The sequence below is a fragment of the Carassius auratus genome, chromosome 26 (genome assembly GCF_003368295.1).
Source record: "Carassius auratus strain Wakin chromosome 26, ASM336829v1, whole genome shotgun sequence".
In the NCBI taxonomy this organism is placed as follows: Eukaryota; Metazoa; Chordata; class Actinopteri; order Cypriniformes; family Cyprinidae; genus Carassius; species Carassius auratus.
In genome coordinates this window covers 17,055,096-17,076,792 of record NC_039268.1, presented here as the reverse complement: position 1 = coordinate 17,076,792, position 21,697 = coordinate 17,055,096, and the positions used below count along the sequence as shown (strand labels likewise).

The 21,697-nt window shown below is 35.4% G+C and overlaps 1 protein-coding gene across 2 annotated transcripts in view; it reads right to left on the bottom strand.

Moving 5' to 3' along the window:
• The window catches only part of trpc5a (transient receptor potential cation channel, subfamily C, member 5a), a 61,192-nt gene that overhangs the window by 7,221 nt on the left and 32,274 nt on the right, over positions 1–21,697 (bottom strand). For both annotated transcript variants that reach the window (XM_026204532.1, XM_026204531.1), the window contains exons 4-8: positions 8,179–8,515; positions 6,846–6,985; positions 4,630–4,952; positions 1,233–1,428; positions 253–465 (exon numbers count right to left, since the gene is read on the bottom strand). In XM_026204532.1, the coding sequence (XP_026060317.1) occupies positions 253–465; positions 1,233–1,428; positions 4,630–4,952; positions 6,846–6,985; positions 8,179–8,515 (1,209 nt within the window). The remainder of the gene's footprint in view (positions 1–252; positions 466–1,232; positions 1,429–4,629; positions 4,953–6,845; positions 6,986–8,178; positions 8,516–21,697) is intronic.

Below are 21,697 nucleotides of genomic sequence, written 5' to 3'. Positions count from 1 at the left end.
CAGTCTAAATACAATTACTGCATCCCACTATGAGTCAAAAACCAATAGTTCAAAAGCAATAAAAATGTAAATGAGCTGTTTTAGCATTCAGTGTGCTGATATATGTGTGTGTTAGTCATTGTAATGGGTAATCAGTTACACAATGAGCCAGCTGCATTGTGCTTAAAGTGTAATTTAAACCAGAACCACTTGATCAGATTCAGATGAAATCACAGTGTGAATGTTCAGATGGATTCAGGTTGTTTTCTTTACCGTAAACTCCTTCAGACTCTCATGTTTATGGGGGTCTTCTTCAGGCGGAGCAGCCTCCGACCCGCAGAGCCGCCCGTGTACCCATCGACACAGGTACCAGAATGACTTAGGACTGGGGATGATGTTGAACGGTGGGGGGAGTGTTCCGCCCTCATCGAAATAACTCATCCACAGCTTGGTTCGAGCAAACTTCCACTCTATGTCAGCATGGTCCTAAAGCCCAGTGACAAACAAATTATGACCTGAATGATAATTATTAATGAAGAATAAGATCGTAAACCAATTGTATCCAGAATGCATTTAAATATATATATATATATATATATATATATATATATATATATATATATATATATATATATATATATATATATATATATATATATATATATATATATATATATATTATACAGTAGAGTACATTTATGAATGAGAATTTGTTACAATGATCAAAAGTTTGGGTGACACTTTATGTCCTTGTTACATGAACTTACTATTATAATAAAAATTAATGCATAATTACATGCAAGTAACCCAAAGCCAAACCCTAATCCTAACCCTAACCATATAGTAAGTACATGTAGTTAATTAATGTTTCTCAGTACTTAAATGTATAATTACACTGTAACAAGGACACCTTAAAATAAAGTGTAACCAAAGTTTGGGGTAAGTCAGATTTTATTTTATTTTTTTCACTTTTATTCAACAATGATGCATTAAACTGATCAAAAGTTAATGCTAAATTCTAAAACATAAAAAATCTTACCAACTTCAAACGTTTGACTGATATAAAACTTTTCAATTAAAATTAAATCTCTTTAAATGTGAAAAAGTCTATTATAATATTTATAATATCTATTCATCAGGACTTGCAATGTACTTGCAACATGTACTTGCAATTTGTTGGCCAATCATCTGAGTAAATCTGTGTAAAATACAGTGTATTTCTGGCTTTTTGAATTATTGTGGTCAGTACTCACTGCGATGAGCTGGTAGGAGTTGTTCATCATAGCGATGAGCATGTTGAGAAGAACCACCAATGAGATGATGTTGTAAGTGCCGAACATAGTGGCTCCAACAAATTCTGTGAACTCGTGCCGAGCTTTCACGTTTGTTACATACAGATTCAGGAGGCCGAATATCGACCAGAACAGTGACTGAAGGGTTTCAAATAACCTGAAAGACATATGGATGGAGATTCAGGAGACAAGAAAGAAAGACAGAGAGAGAAAACACATGAATCAGAATATTGTGCAACAACATCACAGACACATTTGGGATGGGCCACAGAAGGTCAAAGCTGTCACAGCTTTGTAAATAAGAAGCTACAGTATTGCAATGTACAGCATCAAAAAAATGTCATAAGGCAATGTCTGGCTGCCTCTAAGAGTCGAAGTTTGTGCGTCTACGAGATCCCTTGGGGGAAAGGAATTGTGATTTTGTTGTTGTTGTTGTTGCATTAAATATTCAACATCGTCAACTTTCATCAAAGTCTTGGCAGAGATAAATACAATGTGGTTTCCTGAAAATATGAAAGAGGAGTTACAGCAGAACTGAAAGGACATAGCACTGTGGATCACTTTTGGAAGCAGGTAATAGACTGCTTTTGATAGAGTATGATGGGAGAAACTTCAGTGGCACAGACATACAAAAGAACCATACAGCAAGACTATTGAGAGAACGCTGACAATGAAAAGTGCTGTGCCTGGGAATCTATTGTGACGGGTGAAAAAATTCATTTTATTTTGTAGCAGACTTGTAATGTTTTACTCCCTTTAATTCCCAACAGCATGTGCAGTGGCAGCCTTGGCTCACTTTGTGCCCTAGGCAAGATAAACACGGCCGAAAACACCCCCAAAAACAACATGTAACATTATGTTGTATATATAGTGTGAAGTACAGTACATATGAAATATAAATACTGTGTATTAATTTATGAGTCATAAATGCAAACAAAGACAATACTTATTTATATAATCTTTTTTTAAATATATGTAAAGTACGTACAAATATTTTTTTATTTAGAATTATAAATCTTACAGTTTTATATATATATATATATATATATATATATATATATATATATATATATATATATATGTGTGTGTATATATATATGTATATATATATATATATATATATATATATATATATTTATATATATATATATATATATATATATATATATATATATATATATATATATATATATATATATATATATATATATATATATATATATAGTATGTGTGTGTTTGTGTGTACATATATATGTATGTAAAATATGTAAAAACACTATCTATCTTTTTCACACACTTTAAACATATACGCTTGATTGCTCTCTATGTTTTTGATTACCACTTGATGCTTGGTTTATTTAAATCCATGTGACAAGACAAGTGGCCCCTTGCTTTGAACAGACATGTTGTTTGTGAGCAGGGCATCAATATATCTGTGTAAGCTGTGAATAGTGGTGTCCATTTTGAACACATGGGCCAGATTTAGAAAGCTGCATCCATGTTATATTTTTGGCACATTCAATGTCACTGATAAACGAGTTAAATATAAAGCGTGGCCAGCACCTTAAGCACAGGACTGCCGTGACAGAGCTGCCATGGCGGAGCCCTAATGGAGGTGCACAGGTTTGCCTCAAGCACCTCACTGACTTGTCAGAGATAGTGACATAACAACTGGCAGCCCACTAGAGCCAGCAGCCCTCCACATTCTGAGCCGTTTCAGCCGACATCTGGCATTTGAAGCTTTCGAAATGAAAGGCCAAAATAATATAGAGAAGACATGAATATGTTCTGAGTGTACTGGTGTGTGTACAATCTGTCTTCAGAAATCTATTTTGCCTCCATGCACTGAACAAAAAAAAATATTTTAGAAGAAGAATTTTTTCAGTAAAAATATCCAAACAGGCAAGATACTTCAGAAGACAAAAATTTCAATTAAATGTAACATGTAGTTCTCGTTTATTTGAGAATACCTGTTTTCCAAGAATATATTTTGTTTAAAGTTTATTACTCTCTCAGTAAAAAAAAAGGTACAAAAACTGTCACTGAGGCAGCCCCCCCCCCCCAAAAAAAAATATATTCTAAATATACACACACACACACACACACACACAAATCGCACCCAAAATCTAAGTAGTTTTTCAGTTTTTCCAGAAATGTAATTAAAAAAAAAATGCATTAACATTTTTTTCTGTATGTCTTTATGAAAGGCCCAAACCGCGTGGAATGTCAAAGACTTTAATCTGTGAAGGAAAGTCTCTGTGACTGAACCTCAGAAAAACAGAACAGAAAGCCTGAAGGAGCTCGTGCTACTTCAGATGTGATGGGGTTGAGGGATTTGATATCTCTGTGTGGTAACGGCACATACAGCTCAGATGCAGCTGCAGGCAAAAAAAAAAAAACTACAACAACACCAAACCAAAATGGAATTCTGATGAAAATGCAAGATCTAGTTTCAAATCCCCAGACATTTCAACAACATACATGGTTTTTTTTTTTTTTTTTTATGTTTAAGGTGTAAATATTTTACAGAGTAGCTGCAGTTTTCTGAGGGACACAGCACAGATTTATTTTCTTCTTTCTCAACATTTGCTCTCATAAATATTCATGAGATGATTCTTGAGCCTGCAATATTGTGCAGTGTTGGATGATTGTGCGGTTATCGATGTCTCATGGATCAACAAATCACTGGTTAAGCAAGATGTCCTAATGAAAATTTAGAAGCGGCATCAGCACTGTCCTATCAGACGTTGACTGAGACTGACCTGGAGCTGCAGTGCAGGAAAGGATGAATGCATGTTGTAAACGAACAGCATTGTGAAAGCCTCAATCTAAGCCTCAAGGTATAATTTTGACTACATAGAACCACTAAAAAGTAGTTGGCTACTGTACATAAGATAAAGGGGCAACAGAATGCTGCAGGGAGGATGTAAACAAGTTAGCATTTAGCACTTCCAATTCCCTCATCCCAAAGTCAATGTTTTTTTTTGAAGAGGTGTCTGGTTAAATGCATGAAACAAGGTCTGTAGTTAACACAAGCTGAATATATTTTCACAGCAACCCTCCTTTGTAAGTTTTTTTTAAAAGCTGCTAACACGCTTCTAAATTGAGGTTGTTGAGGAGGACATTAAATATCACACCGAACAGGTAAACTCATCTACTTACCAGTCCACTTTTAAGCCTTGCTGTGTTTATAATTGTATATTTGATCATTTAAATCAAACTTGGACAACTGCTGCACAGTAGTCAAAATGAATCTGTGAATCATTGTTTTAAATGATTAATTTAAATGAACCACCCAAATGAACTAAAGAACTAAATAAACAGAATAATACAACAAACAGAAAGCTGATAAACTTACGTAGAGAATGCATTGTTCTGTTTCTCGCAGCGGATCCCTTTGCAGTGGTTGGGTTCATCGGCTGCCTCGGTCTCGTAGTAAAAGTATAGCTGGTTGAGTCCATTGGCGAAGGCCAGAAGCACTAGACAGTAAATGAAGAGGAACTTGAGGATGTCCAGCAACATGCGACCAAGTGAGATCTGCAGCGGGCCCAGGTGAGAGTTGGCCGTGAAGAGGGAGATGAGCCGAAGCGAGCTGAAGATGTTAGCAATGGCAAACAAAGCCTCAGCGATCAGCGTCGGATGCCACATCTCCCATTCCTCTCGTGGACGAGAACTGTTATACTAGAGAAGACAACGATTTATTTATTTAGTTTCATTGTAAGAACTTCTGTATATGCTGTCCCACTTTTGTGCATTAAAATAAGCACTAAACCCTGTGATTTAAAATGTACTTTACACAAGTATAGCATTTAAACACAATTATGTAAACTTAATTCAATAGTAGTGCAAGACTACATTTATTTGACCGAAATACTGTAAAAAACAGTAATATTGTGAAATAGTTTTACAATTTAAAAGAACTGTTTTCTATTTTAATATATGTGACCCTGGAGTGTCACTTTTTCAGAATTGAGATTTATACATCAGCTGAAAGCTAAATAAATAAGCTTTCCATTGATGTATGGATATTTGGCTGAGATACAACTATTTGAAAAACTAGAAGCTGAGAGTGAAATCACTCCAATGTGCTGATTTGCTGCTCAAAGAAATATTCCTTATGATTACAAAGATAGCACTAGATATTTTTTCATTTTTAATCATTAGTGCATGGGCATCAGGACTATGCTTATCAATGGTAAGCCAAGTATTTGCGTATTTGTGTAATTCCATTTTTAGCCTTATTCACATACTTTAGCACTCACAATCCAACATAACCAGGTGCTAAATGCACTTGTATAGTGCTGCATCATGCATATTTAAATTCATTGCCAAGTCACTGTCATTTGGTTCTGGGCAAATAAGCCTCCTTTTCATGCAAATGTGACTCAATGGATCAGATTCACATAAATTAATGGATTGGCTGCAGTTAATGCTGTGCTACTTACTACATTTTCTAGTGATCATGGCAGCAGTAATTCATCAAATGGTGATCAGAAGATGAAGAAAAGTATAATAACTACACATATCTACATGTACTTTAAAATTGCGCTATTTTAAAGAGTCTATTTAAATGCCTGGATTACAGTGGTGCAATAAAAATTGCAATCAGCACGTGATTGTACCATTAACTAATGTGATTTGCATAATTCATTGAGTGAATCAGGTGCTGTAACAATACCGACAGCAGACACAAATGACACAATACTATCAGTAGGTTCAAGTCACTCTTACTGAATTCCCTCTAGAAGTTTTTGGAATGCTTTAGTGAAGAATAATGGAAAAGTTAAATGTGGAAACTACAGTGTGTGGAAGTTCTTCCATTAGTTTTTGTTCTGGATATGCCTCAGTCTTTTTCTAGGCAGCTGAGTTGAAGGTCTAACAGATTCTTAAGACATTTCCTGGGCTTTTGCCTTGCGTAAATTCACTTGAGGGTGGAAACAGACGCCTTCTCCCCTCAGTACCATCCCTCAATTCCATGTTTCAGTGGGCAGAGAAATAAGGCTGGCTTTTCACTGCCAGGCATGGCTGAGCTCTTCTTGCTTTAAATTCTCTGTTCTCTACTGGGACTAAGACCACAATATTAACGGTCTAAAAAATTACCCGCTACAAAAAAAAAAAAAAAAAAAATGATATTGCGAGTCAATTTCACAAACAATTAAAAAGAAACAGCAAGTGATGCTGAAAAAACGTGTAAAAAGTAACAAATAAAGTAAAAGTTTTTTTTTTTACAGAATAATCTCATGTTTAAGAATTGTTCTATAAAATAATAATACATGCATAAAGGAACATTCACACGAAATGTATAGCTTGTAAACGTAATTCTTGAGAATGTGTCCAAACACAAAACAGAACATAAATTATATGGCTTGGACCATTTATCATTTCGCACATGCATGTACACACACACACACACACATGCTGTAAGTGGGCTGGAACCCCTTCCATGCAGGGTGACTAACGCAGCTGCAGATGGTCATGAAGCCTGGAGTGTGTCTGCGTGCATGTGCTCGCGTGCATTTGAGTGTGAGCGTGGATGACTGAATCGACAGCAAAACATTAACAGCAGGAGCTCACCTTGACATACGCGACGATCTTTAAAGATATAGTGGCCAAATAGAGAGAATTCATGGCAAAATCCATCAGGTTCCACCAGTCATGGACGTACTCATTAAAACCTCCGTCCCACATCTCCTTAATCTCAGCCCAAATAAAGCCTATGAGCAAAACACACAAACATACAAGCCTAAACTTGGAATACAGAATATACTGGTTATTGGAAAATATATATATTTTTTATTTATTGTATCAGTTGATATAATTGGATAGATATTACGTGAGATTGTATTTTAATTCTACATGCCTATTTTCCTTACAATTATAATCCTAATCAGAATTAGTTTTATTCGCCAAGTGTGCACAAATACACAAGTAATTTGTTGTGTTATTTTTTAAGGAGCTCTTGGTACATACATGCATACATACATGAGAACAAAGAATATTTAAATAAGTAAGACTAAAAAAACTATAAATAATAATACTGTGATATGAATTTGAAACAGAAGAATTATGTACAGATTTTTGCATTATTTACTCTGTATACAGCTGCATAAATAAAAAATCGGCAGTGTCAGCAATCCACCTGTCACTCAAGTGACCTTAAACCTTAATTATGAAGAACTTTAAGGCTTAATATAATTTAAACGGATGAGTTTAAAAATATTCCCCCCTCACAATTGTCATGAAGGGCAAAATTAGCTATATAGAGCAAAATAATTTTTTGAACCAGGCTGTTAAATATATTTTCTTCTGCTGTAAAGTTGGGCATTTTAACATGGGGAGTCAATGGGACTGACTTTCTTTTGCAGCCAGCCTCTAGCGGCCAGTCAATGAATTGCTTCACAAGAGAAAGCGGGAGATTGTGTTACAGTGTTTTTGTTTATGAATCTTTGCAAATGGTCTTTTCTAATAATGTGCTAGCTAGCCAGTTTCATGGCTAATGTTTACAGTCTGCTCATCACCCCATGGAATAGAGGGGCGGGGTCAGCAGAGCTCATTAGCATTTAAAGTGACAACAGGTTTTGCTGAAAATAGAGCTGATTTTGACAGGGTAAAAAGGGCGTTTTTTACACTACTATAGAGAAATTTTAAGTATAAAATAGAATTTTCATTAAGACCCTAAAGAATCATATCACTTTGTGGAAAACTAGCATCCGATGACCCCTTTAAGTAGCAGTAGAAATTTTTTACTTGGGTTAAGGGCTAAGTTAAAACCCCTTACCTGAATATTTGAATAATATCAATACAGTGTGTTGATTTGCACACAATTTCATAATATATTTCATTAACAAAATGTATACATGCTCTATGACCTACAGTCCATCCCCATGACACATCCAATCATACTCACCCAGCACCCAAGGTAGTATCATCCACTCCACCACAGTGGGCGGAGGGCCCTGCATGTGTAGGTTGGTGCGTGCTATATGCTGTGAGGCTAGGAGGAGGAGGAAGAGGAAGGTGAGGTAGGAGGCTGTGTGGCAGATAAATTTGATGAAGGGTTTTTTAATGAAGAGTCCCAGTGTGCTTTTAGGAGCCAGCAGGTAGACCAGTGAGAAGACAGGGAAGAGCAGGCCGATAATGAAACACATGACCAGCTTAACTGCCCAGTGACGGCGCCGCCAACCAGGAAAGCCGTCATACCATTGTGTGGCCAAGAGCTGCTGACAGTTTGGCTGTGCCACAAACTGGAAAAAGAGAGAGAGAGATTTGTAAAAGGATTTTAAAGGATTTGTAAATGCTCATGCATAATGGCAACCATACGCAGAAGGACCAATTAACTGGGAGAAAAAAGAGCATTATTCATACCGACAAGAATGAGTAATCTTTCATCTATCTTACAGATGAGTTAAACTACACATTTTCATAATCCATTTGTTGGTGGGTGGTATGATTGAGTAGCTGACTCGCTGATCTTACGGAAAATCTGTGTAATTAAGATCCAACAGATCCAAATCGGATCTGTTTTGTTAACATTCATAGGATTCGTTAAAGTGTTTAAAAAAGAAGAAGAATGTTTTGGCATTTTATTTGTCACTTTAATTTAGACAGAATATCACTGTATTTAAATTTTAACAATTTATTGGTTATCGGCCACAATTAGAAAATAATTTTCTTTGGATTAAATTTCTAGGAATTCTTTGTATCAATCAAAATTGCAGCTGCACACTATCCATTGTTAATAATACACTTTATTACATTTACATTACATTTAGTCATTTAGCAGACGCTTTAATACTAAGCAACTTACAAATGAGGACAATGTAAGCAATCAAAATCGACAAAAGAGCAATGATATTCTATATATATATATATATATATTAGTGCTGTCAATCGATTAAAAAAAATTAACTAATTAATCGCACAATTTTTTAAAATTAATCGCGATTAATCGCGATTAATCGCAATTAAAAGACTGAAACTTTTTGGATATGTAAATGTAAAATGTAAATAATTAATGTAAACTCAAGACAAAGAAACTATTTAAATTCAAAATATGATTGTTTATTGGAATTTTTGTTTAACTTGTAACACAGATTTTCTCATGTAAACAACATACCTGCAATAAACCATCAATATCCTCCAAATTAACTGTTGGCTTGAAAGCCATATTTATTACAGAAATAAAAACACAGGCATGTAAGTACCATTTGAATTTCAAAACAATCAATGCCAATAAAAAACAAAAATGATTTCCATGTTGAATTCTAAGTGGACTGCAAAAAAATTCCAAAGTATAGTCACTGCCAGTGCTTTAAGTGGGCCAGTACACACCGGTACTTCCAAATATAGCTCTTGAGCGTACCGCCACCTCTCCGTGCGCCCAGAACGTGCTTGTAGCGTACCGGTACGCTCATTTGGACATCTGTTTTAATGGAGGTTTTAATCTTTTACCTGCACTGCCGATTTTCAGAGCGCCCTTCACAATGCAAGCTTCCTAATTCATCCCACCCAGAGCAGAAACTACATTACCCATTCACCCTTAAGTTATACAAGTGAATAGCGCATTCGTCGCTTTTCCCACTGTTAAGTGTCAACAACTCAACGTGGCCGGGGAAGGTGTGTGAAACTCGTTGTGAGTTATACTAAAGCAAAATCTTGAGTATTTATTGTCTGATAAACATTAAAAACTGTCTGCGGAGGTTGAGTCGTCCTGCAGCCCCCGCTGGCTGCTCATTGGCTGCAGCATCTTTTTTCTAAGTTCTAAAAAAATACCGTAGACGGCAAGGCACAAATTTAGATATGTATTTATCTAATTAATCTATAGCCTATGCACAAAGACAATATGATCTTTTTGTCCCCTTTTTGTTTTAAAGCTTGATGAAGAGAGAGAGCGCAAGTTGCTGCAGCTGAGGAGGACAGTGATGCACGCGCACAGGAGTGATTGACAGTTCGCGGCACTGTGTACAAAAAATACTCCGCTACACAATTATTTCTTTATTTTCGTTTAAGCTTATTAACGTTAGCGTTACAGAAAGGTCTGATTTACGCACTGTTACAGTCATACAGTCATAATGTTTCTTGTGGCAGACTGAAGAGTAATCCGGCAGAGTTTTATACTGAAACTTTCCGTCTAAAAGTCCTTCCTTGGTCTTATCCATATTTCTTTGCACGATGAACATACATAGGCCACAACTGGAAATAAAAAAAACTGCAACCGCGTTAATTGCGTTATTTTATTTTAACGCGTTAAATATTTCAAATTAATCGAATGCGTTAACGCGCTAATTTTGACAGCACTAATATATATATATATATATATATATATATATATATATATATATATATATATATATATATATATATATATATATATATATATATATATATATATATATATACACAGTACAGACCAAAAGTTTGGACACACCTTCTCATTCAAAGAGTTTTCTTTATTTTCATGACTATGAAAATTGTAGATTCACACTAAAGGCATCAAAACTATGAATTAACACATGTGGAATTATATATGGAATTATATACAGAACAGAAAAGTGTGAAACAACTGAAAATATGTCATTTTCTAGGTTCTTCAAAGTAGCCACCTTTTGCTTTGATAACTGCTTTGCACACTCTTGGCATTCTCTTGATGAGCTTCAAGAGGTCGTCACCTGAAATGGTCTTCCAACAGTCTTGAAGGAGTTCCCCGAGAGATGCTTAGCACTTGTTGGCCCTTTTGCCTTCTGTCTGTGGTCCAGCTCACCCCTAAACCATCTCGACTGGGTTCAGGTCCGGTGACTGTGGAGGCCAGGTCATCTGGCGCAGCACCCCATCACTCTCCTTCTCGCTCAAATAGCCCTTGATGCCTTCAGTGTGACTCTACAATTTTCATAGTCATGAAAATAAAGAAAACTCTTTGAATGAGAAGGTGTGTCCAAACTTTTGGTCTGTACTGTATATAGTATGTATTATGTATTATACTATATATTAAGTACTGCATGGGATACTTTATTATAAATGAAATCAAATATTTTAATTGTTGTTGGTTGTATTTTGTCAAATAAATATCACACCAAATGTGGAAATAATTCACAAAATAAACCCTTTTTCATGGTTAGATGTAGAACTTTATAACTTTTGTTAAGAGATAACAGTTTGTTACCCTGTGTGTATTTAAACCCCTGTATTTCTATGTCAGATCTTGTCTACTGTTGGATGTTGTATTGGCTTCTTCAGTTCTGTGCCTGGTTTATTCTAAATTCACCAGCATAACAGGTTTACACCCTAATTTCTCCATTACAGCCAAGTGATGTAAATATATGTTGAGAATCATCTAAACCAAATCCTTAAACTGAACCAGCAGTTCAAAAGTACAGTTAGTACACAAAAAGAAGTACCCAAATGAAAGTTACGGTCTAGAGTTAGAAAAATTATACATTTAGTACTATATGTACATTTATTAAATAAACATATCTCAGTTTAAAGGACAGACAAATACTGTGATTCATTTCTCTGCATTTGTTGTTGATTGAACCATTTGTGTTAACACATTAAGCTCTGAAATGTCACTCATGGCTTGCAGCTGAATAAGAATGTGGTGACAAGAAGACAGACAGAACTGGCAAATGCAAACAGCACTATGATTATGATATTCTTAAAGGAAAGGTTTACTCATCTTGTTTATGCCATTCCAAACCCCTCTGACTTTCTTTCTTCCATGGAACACAAAAGGAGAAATTTTGCTTAACAAAATTGGTCGAAGCATGGATTGACAGTGAAAGGGAACTGGAGCTGTCAAGCTTCAAAAAGTACAAAGAAGTATCATAAATTCGTACATTAGCATTTTCTGAGTCCTTGATAACTTTGTGTAAGGAACAGACCCATATGTAAACAGTTAATCGATTAAAAACGTTAAAGCTTCTAAATGGTCCTTTAGAAACTTTAAAATCTTCATTTACTTTCATTATATTAAAAAGATTGGCCAGGAAAAACGTGAAAAATAATACTAAGAATAAATAAATACAAACACACATACTGTACATTATATGTACATAAGGTGAACTATTTCTTTAATGATGCTAAAAGTATCTCTATTATCAATCATTCTCAAAGAAGCAAGTGGAAGATAAATGAAGAAAAGCTTCTTCAGAGTGTAAACAAAGCTAATTACCGGTTTAGTGCATTGATGTAGGAGTCTTGCTTGTAAGAGAGCATCCTCAGAAACATCTGCTTTGAAATGAAGCCAGCCAAGAATTGACTCGCCTCATATTTCATTGCACATTTGTGATAAGTTATCTAGTGGTTGTAATGGAAAATGCTGCGTGGGATGACAACACTGCATGATAGATGAGTAACAACCCCTTCTCAGATTTAAAACTTTCCATTGTCGAGAGTTTCTGTAGCAAGCCTGAAAAAGTGGCTTCTGGCTTCTGAACCAACAGCGCACCTCTGGAGATCCACAGTTAATCGCTGGTTTCCCACAATCCCTCACTCAACCTTATTGCATATATCACAAAAGTTCCCTTAGGATAAGACAATCAACCTCCACTTAATGAAGTAAGCTAATAGAAGCACCTGAACCCCAGGGAGGGGGCGTGGAAAAGGGGAAAAAGGACACAAGAGTGAATTTAACAGAGCTTTGTGAAAGGAGATAGGACAGTAATTTCCTTCAGGTTGGATTTTATAATGAACCGCTTGTGAGGTTGGCTCGTTTCCCTACACCTGTCTTCTTGGTATTTCTTCCATGGTGCGAGGGTAATGCTACAGCAATAAGCTAAATCCCTTCTTCATCCATCAATATGAACACTAACCTTCAGGCGGCCCTTTAGCTAACAACACCATTCCTCAACCTGCCCACGGAATGAGACTGATAACATCCCAGCCAGCATGCACCGCTACAGACTGTAGTAATGACTTACAACACGTGGCTCACAAGTAAATAGATGGCATCTTGTATTCTGACTTGTGAAAATGGTCTGGATGCCATTCATACCGTATGTACCTCAACACTGCATTGAAGATAAATGAAACTGGATCAGTGTAAAGATGGATGGGTTTGCTGTAGTAGTTCGCTAGACTTTGATATGAATGAAGTGAATGATTTGTTCTTGCTCACTTCCATGCAGTGCTGGTGAATAAAAAACTAAAACCAGTGATGCTAGTAAACTAACAACATTTTTCAGTACAATGACAGAAGCTCAGCTACATAATAGGTTTTACAGCTTATTTTACCATGAGTTAAGGTTTGTTGACAGGCAATGATTGAATGAAAGGAGGCATGTTTTTCACTCTGTTTGGCAAGGAGACAAACAAAAGTGCACTGAAGACCAGTCTTACTTGTGTACATAGCACTATCCTCAATTTATGGATGTGGATAAATGAATAATGTCCATACACAATAATCATGACGTCAAAGAAAAGTAGCCTTTTGAGAATGTACTACTTTTGTTGAACAGTAACTTTCTATGGAAGCTTATTTTCAGATGTTAATGGAGGCTAAGTGGAGAAAGAAATAGATCTCCTTTGTTTTCATTTAGATAGAAACTGTTTTGTTATGGAAACTGATCTCTCTGTACAGAGATTTCCAGTTAGGGGTAGATTGTAAAGATTTTCGTTTTGCTTTGTTGAAGGTATCATACAGAAATTATGACTGAATTGCATTTAATTTATACATATATTTGTATTTCTCAGAGACATTTCTCAGTTATTGCCCACAGATTTTTTCAAAACCTATGAAAGACAAACAAGAAGTGGATCTTTAAAAGATTAGTTCACTTCCAGAATAAAAATGTTCTAACAGTTTAGGTTTTCTGAGGAAAATATTCCAGGATATTTTTTTTCCATATAGTGGACTTCAATGGGAACCAATGGGTGTAAGGTCTAAATTGCAGTTTCAATGCAGCTTCCAAAGCGTCTACATGATCCTAGCCAAGGAATAAGGTTATTATCTATAGTGAAACAATTGGTCATTTTCTTTTTTTTTTTTTTAAACGTATATACTTTTTAACCACAAATGCTTGTCTTGGACTAGCTTGATCAGCGCATTATGTAGTCAAAGGAAAGGTAACGCGTGAATGATGTAGGCAGAAGTACCGACTCCGTGTTTCCAGTACAAAGCAAACATGCAAAGAAAGTCAAAGGCACTTTACAAAAACACAAAGCTAAAACAATGGTATAGGACCATTTTGATGTTTGAGGAGAAAATGAGTTGGGGTTTTTCACCGTACCCTACCTTTTTGAACCGAAGTACACAGACGAAGAACTAACCATGTGTGACTTTTCCAACATGATTTTGCAATCAGTGGAGTCGCAATTGTGCATCACTAGATCAAGACAAGCATTTGTAGTTAAAAAGTATATACATTTTTAGAAAATGACAGATCCCTAGATACTGTAAGACACTAATAGGGTTGTACTGACAGACGGTCGTGTATCGATGATAGTCAGAGATGTTGACAATAGCACATGTATTTGTCGATAGTCAAGACAATATTATGCTCATTCTCCTATTCATGTATTAAATAATTTTAATAATGAATAAATCATAATAAATAATTTTATTAGGCGGCCTATTATAATTCGGCTATCAAATTGCCCCGCTATTTCACTTCATAATTGCTAGTTCCCATAACTGCTAGTTCACCCATTCAAAAAAATCAAGTCACTAGGATGAATCAACACAGTTGAGACAGTTCAGGAGGTGAACAGAAGTACAGGTTATGAGGTAATCTCTTGTTCTTCTGTCTTGTCTGACAGAAAGCGATTACAGAACAACAGATGTCCTGTTCATGTTCTGGTTGCTAGGGAGCAATATGCTAATGAGGATTGATCTCCAGCTCTGATAACGCAAAGAGTTTAGTCTGGCACACTGTTGAAGAGTCACTGACTCTAATGCAGAGTCAAAGAATATATTAACTTCCCCTAACACTGTGCACACCTGCTCTGCATGATGTGCATCTGACCTGCATGACAGAGTGTTGATGATGCTGAAGTCATGCTTAAAAATGCATGAATGCATGATATAGCAAAATATAACCATGGCATCTGCAAACAAATTATTTTACAGGTTTTCTCACAGCCGACTTTAATTTTCTTACTTGTCTTTACTTGCATGAAGTCAGTTCTCCTCAAGTTCACACAAGTGTGCAACAGGTGCAGTTCATCACATTAACTATGGACATGTTTTTACTAACATCAAACAATCAGAAGGTTTCAAAGTACTTAAGTCTTTATTTTGAATAATATATGTATCATTTCAATAATAAATCTATAAATCATTTATTTATTATCTTTATTGGCATTGATGGTTCCATGAAGAACCTTTAACATCCACAGAACCTTTCCATTGAACAAAAAGTTCTTTATGGTGAAAAATGGTTCTTTAGATCATAAAAATGTTCTTTACACTTACATTTTTTTTTTTTTTTAAGAACACTTTACTGAACGAGAAACCCTCTGTAGGACGTTTATTATAAAGTGCATAATTTAAAATATTAAAATTATATACTTTCTTTACAGTTCCCCATCTATAGGTATCCCTTCCTCAAGTAGTCTCAGCCTCAGACGTCGCCCACGAACCGTTGGCTAAACTTCTGATGCATATGGGACACAAAATGGTCATCGGCTTGGTTGAATTATACAGGATTTCCGCGAGAGCTGTGTTTCGCGTTCTTTAACGTTCCACCTGAAAACAAAGATACCGTGGCGCCAAACCCCCTCATGAAAGAAGAATGCCGCCGTGTTTACAACTGTAATGACGTGCACTTATCAGGATCCACTAAACGCTGGATTTTCAAAAGTATGTGAAATATTTAAAGTTCAAGAATCTTAAAAGTATGTCAGAGAGTTTTAAACACTGTTCTGTTATTGTGGCGACATTTCCACGCTCCGAAACATGACAATGAATGAAACAAACTGTGATTGGTTGTTTGACATGTCGGTCAAACGACCTCATCGGCGGGCCTTGGTCAATGAAAATGCCATAGATTATGGAATATATGGAATTCTCCAGTTTCATTGGACAAACATCATTCAATATCAACAGTAGCCCAAAAGCATGCATTTTTTCTTTTCAAAAACTGCTAATCCTATTTATTTTCCTACTGTAACTATGATGTACATGTATCATCTGCTTTTAGTGTTGTTTTCTTGTCCTTGACCCTCATTATACTGACTTGTGACCCATTTTGAGAACCACCGCCTTAAAAACAACTTCATTGCAATGTGTACTGCAGCCACCAAACAACATCTTAATGTTTTCTTCACTGCAATCTCAAAAGATTACAGCAAAACTGCAGAAATGCAGTGATCAGCTGCTTTTTTATTTCTGCCAAATTAAGTTGCCATTGGTGATCTAGCCGTTCCCTAAACCCCACACAATGCACCTCCTAAATCTTTTAAAACGGCTCTTTTCTTGGAAATTGTCTCTTTAAGAGTACAATGCTTCCCAAATCCCTTTGAAACTCTCTGCTGTAAAAAGTATAGAAAATAAAGTAGGAGGTGAATCAAAACTCATACTGAAGTACAAAAGACTGAGAGAGAGGGAGAGAATGGATGGGGTTTTGTTTTCTTCCTCAGCGCAATACAACAATGGTTTATATTCAAATCTGTGAAAAATGGTCATTAAAATCTCATTATACACAGAGAAAAGCTGTTTTGAGGCTCATGGCAAATATTAGAAATCTGTATTATTTGTACAGAAAGAAACAATGAACCAAATGACATATTTAGAAAGGACTAAAGGTTATTCAGGTGCATAAGCACTCCCTTAAGATTACTCAACAACAACTATTTAGCTGCCACTTTGACTTTATTTGAGTAATGGAATTTAAAGACCTGACAAGGCAGTGGATACAGGGCTACTTTAAGTCACATTAGTATGAGTTATCGGCACTCAAATCACGCTCTGAAAAGACAGTTCTCATTAAGCTCCTTAAAATCAGAACACAGTAAGTGTGAAAAAAGTTATACAGTAAGGTAAACTATAAAAGCTGCCTCTTTTGGCAGTACATATGACTAAAAAAAAGAAAGTATAAAGAATTTATATTACAAGGAGATACTATAATAATCTAAAATGGTTTTACAGGAGTTATAATAAATGTGATATTTTATTATATGATTATATAAATATTATATCAATATACAAATATAAATAAATATATAAATATTAACCATCTGATTCTAACCATGTCATGTCAACAAATGGAAAAGTAAGCCAGCTGTTTATCACAATGTCTGTATCAATTATCGTGCGTTTAGCCGCAGGGGCACTCTTCTTTTACATATTCTTTAGTTAATGAAAAACAATTAAATTAATTCCCAGAAAATCAATAACAAAACATTTGTCTGAAAATATATTTTGTAATTTGATTGATTCTCATTTGTACATACATCTAGAAATGTAAATTTATTTGTTTATTTGTTTATCTATTAAATAAATAGATAAACAAATAAACAAATAAATATATAAATGAAAACCAAATGTTATATCAAATTAGTGTAACAAAGAATTAGTCAAAATGTCAACATGCATAGTGAAATGTGTATATTATATTATATTATATTATATTATATTTAGTGCTGTCAAAATTAGCGCGTTAACGCATTCGATTAATTTGAAATATTTAACGCGTTAAAATAAAATAACGCAATTAACGCGGTTGCAGTTTTTTTTATTTCCAGTTGTGGCCTATGTATGTTCATCGTGCAAAGAAATATGGATAAGACCAAGGAAGGACTTTTAGACGGAAAGTTTCAGTATAAAACTCTGCCGGATTACTCTTCAGTCTGCCACAAGAAACATTATGACTGTATGACTGTAACAGTGCGTAAATCAGACCTTTCTGTAACGCTAACGTTAATAAGCTTAAACGAAAATAAAGAAATAATTGTGTAGCGGAGTATTTTTTGTACACAGTGCCGCGAACTGTCAATCACTCCTGTGCGCGTGCATCACTGTCCTCCTCAGCTGCAGCAACTTGCGCTCTCTCTCTTCATCAAGCTTTAAAACAAAAAGGGGACAAAAAGATCATATTGTCTTTGTGCATAGGCTATAGATTAATTAGATAAATACATATCTAAATTTGTGCCTTGCCGTCTACGGTATTTTTTTAGAACTTAGAAAAAAGATGCTGCAGCCAATGAGCAGCCAGCGGGGGCTGCAGGACGACTCAACCTCCGCAGACAGTTTTTAATGTTTATCAGACAATAAATACTCAAGATTTTGCTTTAGTATAACTCACAACGAGTTTCACACACCTTCCCCGGCCACGTTGAGTTGTTGACACTTAACAGTGGGAAAAGCGACGAATGCGCTATTCACTTGTATAACTTAAGGGTGAATGGGTAATGTAGTTTCTGCTCTGGGTGGGATGAATTAGGAAGCTTGCATTGTGAAGGGCGCTCTGAAAATCGGCAGTGCAGGTAAAAGATTAAAACCTCCATTAAAACAGATGTCCAAATGAGCGTACCGGTACGCTACAAGCACGTTCTGGGCGCACGGAGAGGTGGCGGTACGCTCAAGAGCTATATTTGGAAGTACCGGTGTGTACTGGCCCACTTAAAGCACTGGCAGTGACTATACTTTGGAATTTTTTTGCAGTCCACTTAGAATTCAACATGGAAATCATTTTTGTTTTTTATTGGCATTGATTGTTTTGAAATTCAAATGGTACTTACATGCCTGTGTTTTTATTTCTGTAATAAATATGGCTTTCAAGCCAACAGTTAATTTGGAGGATATTGATGGTTTATTGCAGGTATGTTGTTTACATGAGAAAATCTGTGTTACAAGTTAAACAAAAATTCCAATAAACAATCATATTTTGAATTTAAATAGTTTCTTTGTCTTGAGTTTACATTAATTATTTACATTTTACATTTACATATCCAAAAAGTTTCAGTCTTTTAATTGCGATTAATCGCGATTAATCGCGATTAATTTTAAAAAATTGTGCGATTAATTAGTTAATTTTTTTTAATCGATTGACAGCACTAATTATATTATATTATATTATATTATATTATATTATATTATATTATATTATCAGTCAAGTGCATATTTAAACTGCAATGATTTAATAATAACCAAATTGTAGGGTTAGCTTAGCTTTAATGCAAACAAAAGAGCAGGCATCAGTTATGCAAACCCTATCCTTCTAACCTTCCCCTCCCCTCCATGTGGTTCTCCTTCAGCCTCCCCTAATAAGCGTTCAGCTTGCTCAATTTCATTTTGCACAGTTCGGGTCAGATGTGATTTAAATGCTAATTTACTTAGCCTCTCCAGTTCCTCCAGCTGCATTGTTGCTGCAGTGCCACTGCAATTCTGTAGAGCCAGGCTGTGCTCCAAACAACAGATCACGATAGCTGTTAGTAATGTCATTCACTCTTTAGCTGGGCATGAGCAACCTGGCAGATAATGCACCGCTGGCTGCGTGAAGTGTTGTGTGCCACTCCAGCCAAATTCCACAAATCATGATATCACTTTTTACTTGCTTTGCACAACAGGGGAGTACATATTAATTCCAAATTGTTGCAGTACATTAACATTATACACTCTTACTGACATTATTATAATGAAAAGAGGAAGGATATTAAAGGAAATTAGATTGTACCGACCAACTGGTTACTGTATGCAATAATATCAGGAAAGACATTTCAAAGCATTATAACATTTGTATCTAGTTTCCACAACAGATATTGATTATTGACTAATTTGTTAAGTTCCACAATAAAACCATACAAATCATTCTGAAGAGGCATCTTAAAGTCCTAAAAATATAATTAAAAGTATTATTATTATTGTTTACTAAAACTTAAAAACCTATAAAAAAGCACATTTCTATTCACTGATTTTTTTTCCTCTAGCTGCCAATGCAACATCTCTCATTTTAATTTAGTTTAACTTGATCTACTGATAAAAAAATAAATAAATCTAGACATTTTTAAAGAAACCTAGCAAAAAGACAACGAAATTACTAAAATTACTTTTTAAAAAAATCATCATATTCATGAAAATCTTTAATAGGGGAAAAGCATGAAAGCTTGTTGAGTCTTGTTACTAATGCAAGATGACAGAAAAGTTATTTTTCAGAATAAATGACTAATTGGCCAATATCACAGATGATTTAAAATCGTAATAATGATTAAAATACAATTAATTGTTCAGTTCTACTTCCTTTTGCTAGTGTGAGATTTTGACTCGACAAAGATTTGATTTTGCCTGTCAAGATACAAGATGCACCATCTGTTTTATAGTCCACTTTTCAGGAAGAGAAGGACAGAAATATATGCCTTAAGCCTTTAGGAGAACACTAACATATAAAAGGCTTCAAAGCTATCAGATATGCGCTAAAAGTTAGTGAACTCCAATTATGAATTCAATCATCTTTAAAGAGCTATGTTCACAGGTTGTGCCTAAATATGACCAAGAAATTCACAAGAGGAATAATAAATGTTACGTTCTACTAACCAAGCTCTACTAAACATTAGTTTAGTTACAGACATCAGCAGTAGAATCCCAGTGTTGTACAGTATGACAACCTGACAGCAAACATGCTGTAATCACTTCATCTGATTTCCTAAGTGTGGAATCATCAGGACATGTTCTCCAGGGCACAATCCACCAGTGAGAACCTCTACAACCTGTACACTCTCTCACCAGTAAACCCACAGAATAGATAAAAATAACCGCTGCCATGACAGAGTAAGAACAAGAAGGAGAGATTATGAGATGGAGGCTGAGGCCAGCGAAAAAGTGAGAGATGCAGAAATGCAAGTGTAAGACTAATCGCTCCCAGCTTTTTCCATGGAGATCTTCTGTCCCTGTTTGTACTGTAGCAGTGAAAAAGAAACAACATAGGGAGGAGGAGGACGTAGCTGAGGAAAAAATGAAGTCAAATAGCATCTTGGTGAGACAGATTAAGAGTAGGATGGATACTAAATTTAAAAAAAGGTGGAAAGGTTCTGTATGCATAAAGCACTATTGAGTTCGGTTAACTCTTGGCAGATGTCATGGCCGCTGTCCTCACAGGTCTGAGAAATGCTGTTTCAGGGTTATATAAATAGGCATCGTGTCACTCTAGTAAGCTGTGCCCGCTGGCATGTCCAACTGGCAAAATGGCATGGCACAAGTTCCCAATGTTCCTCTGTACAATCTGTAAAAAACGCTTTAATACTCTGAATTGAATTAGGAACAATGCTGATTTATAATTCAGCCATTTATATGATGAAATCCCTCATAATTCATATTTAATCACAAAACAAATTCGGGATAACCACAAAAGTACAAAGTACAAATCAAAAAAGAAATGTTCATATCAGTGTCCTAACATTTAAATTTTTTTTATAATCACAAAAGTACATGAGAAATGTGCTCAGAGCAGACTGAGAATTGTAAAACTATTGATTTTAGGTTACCAAATCTTGCAGGC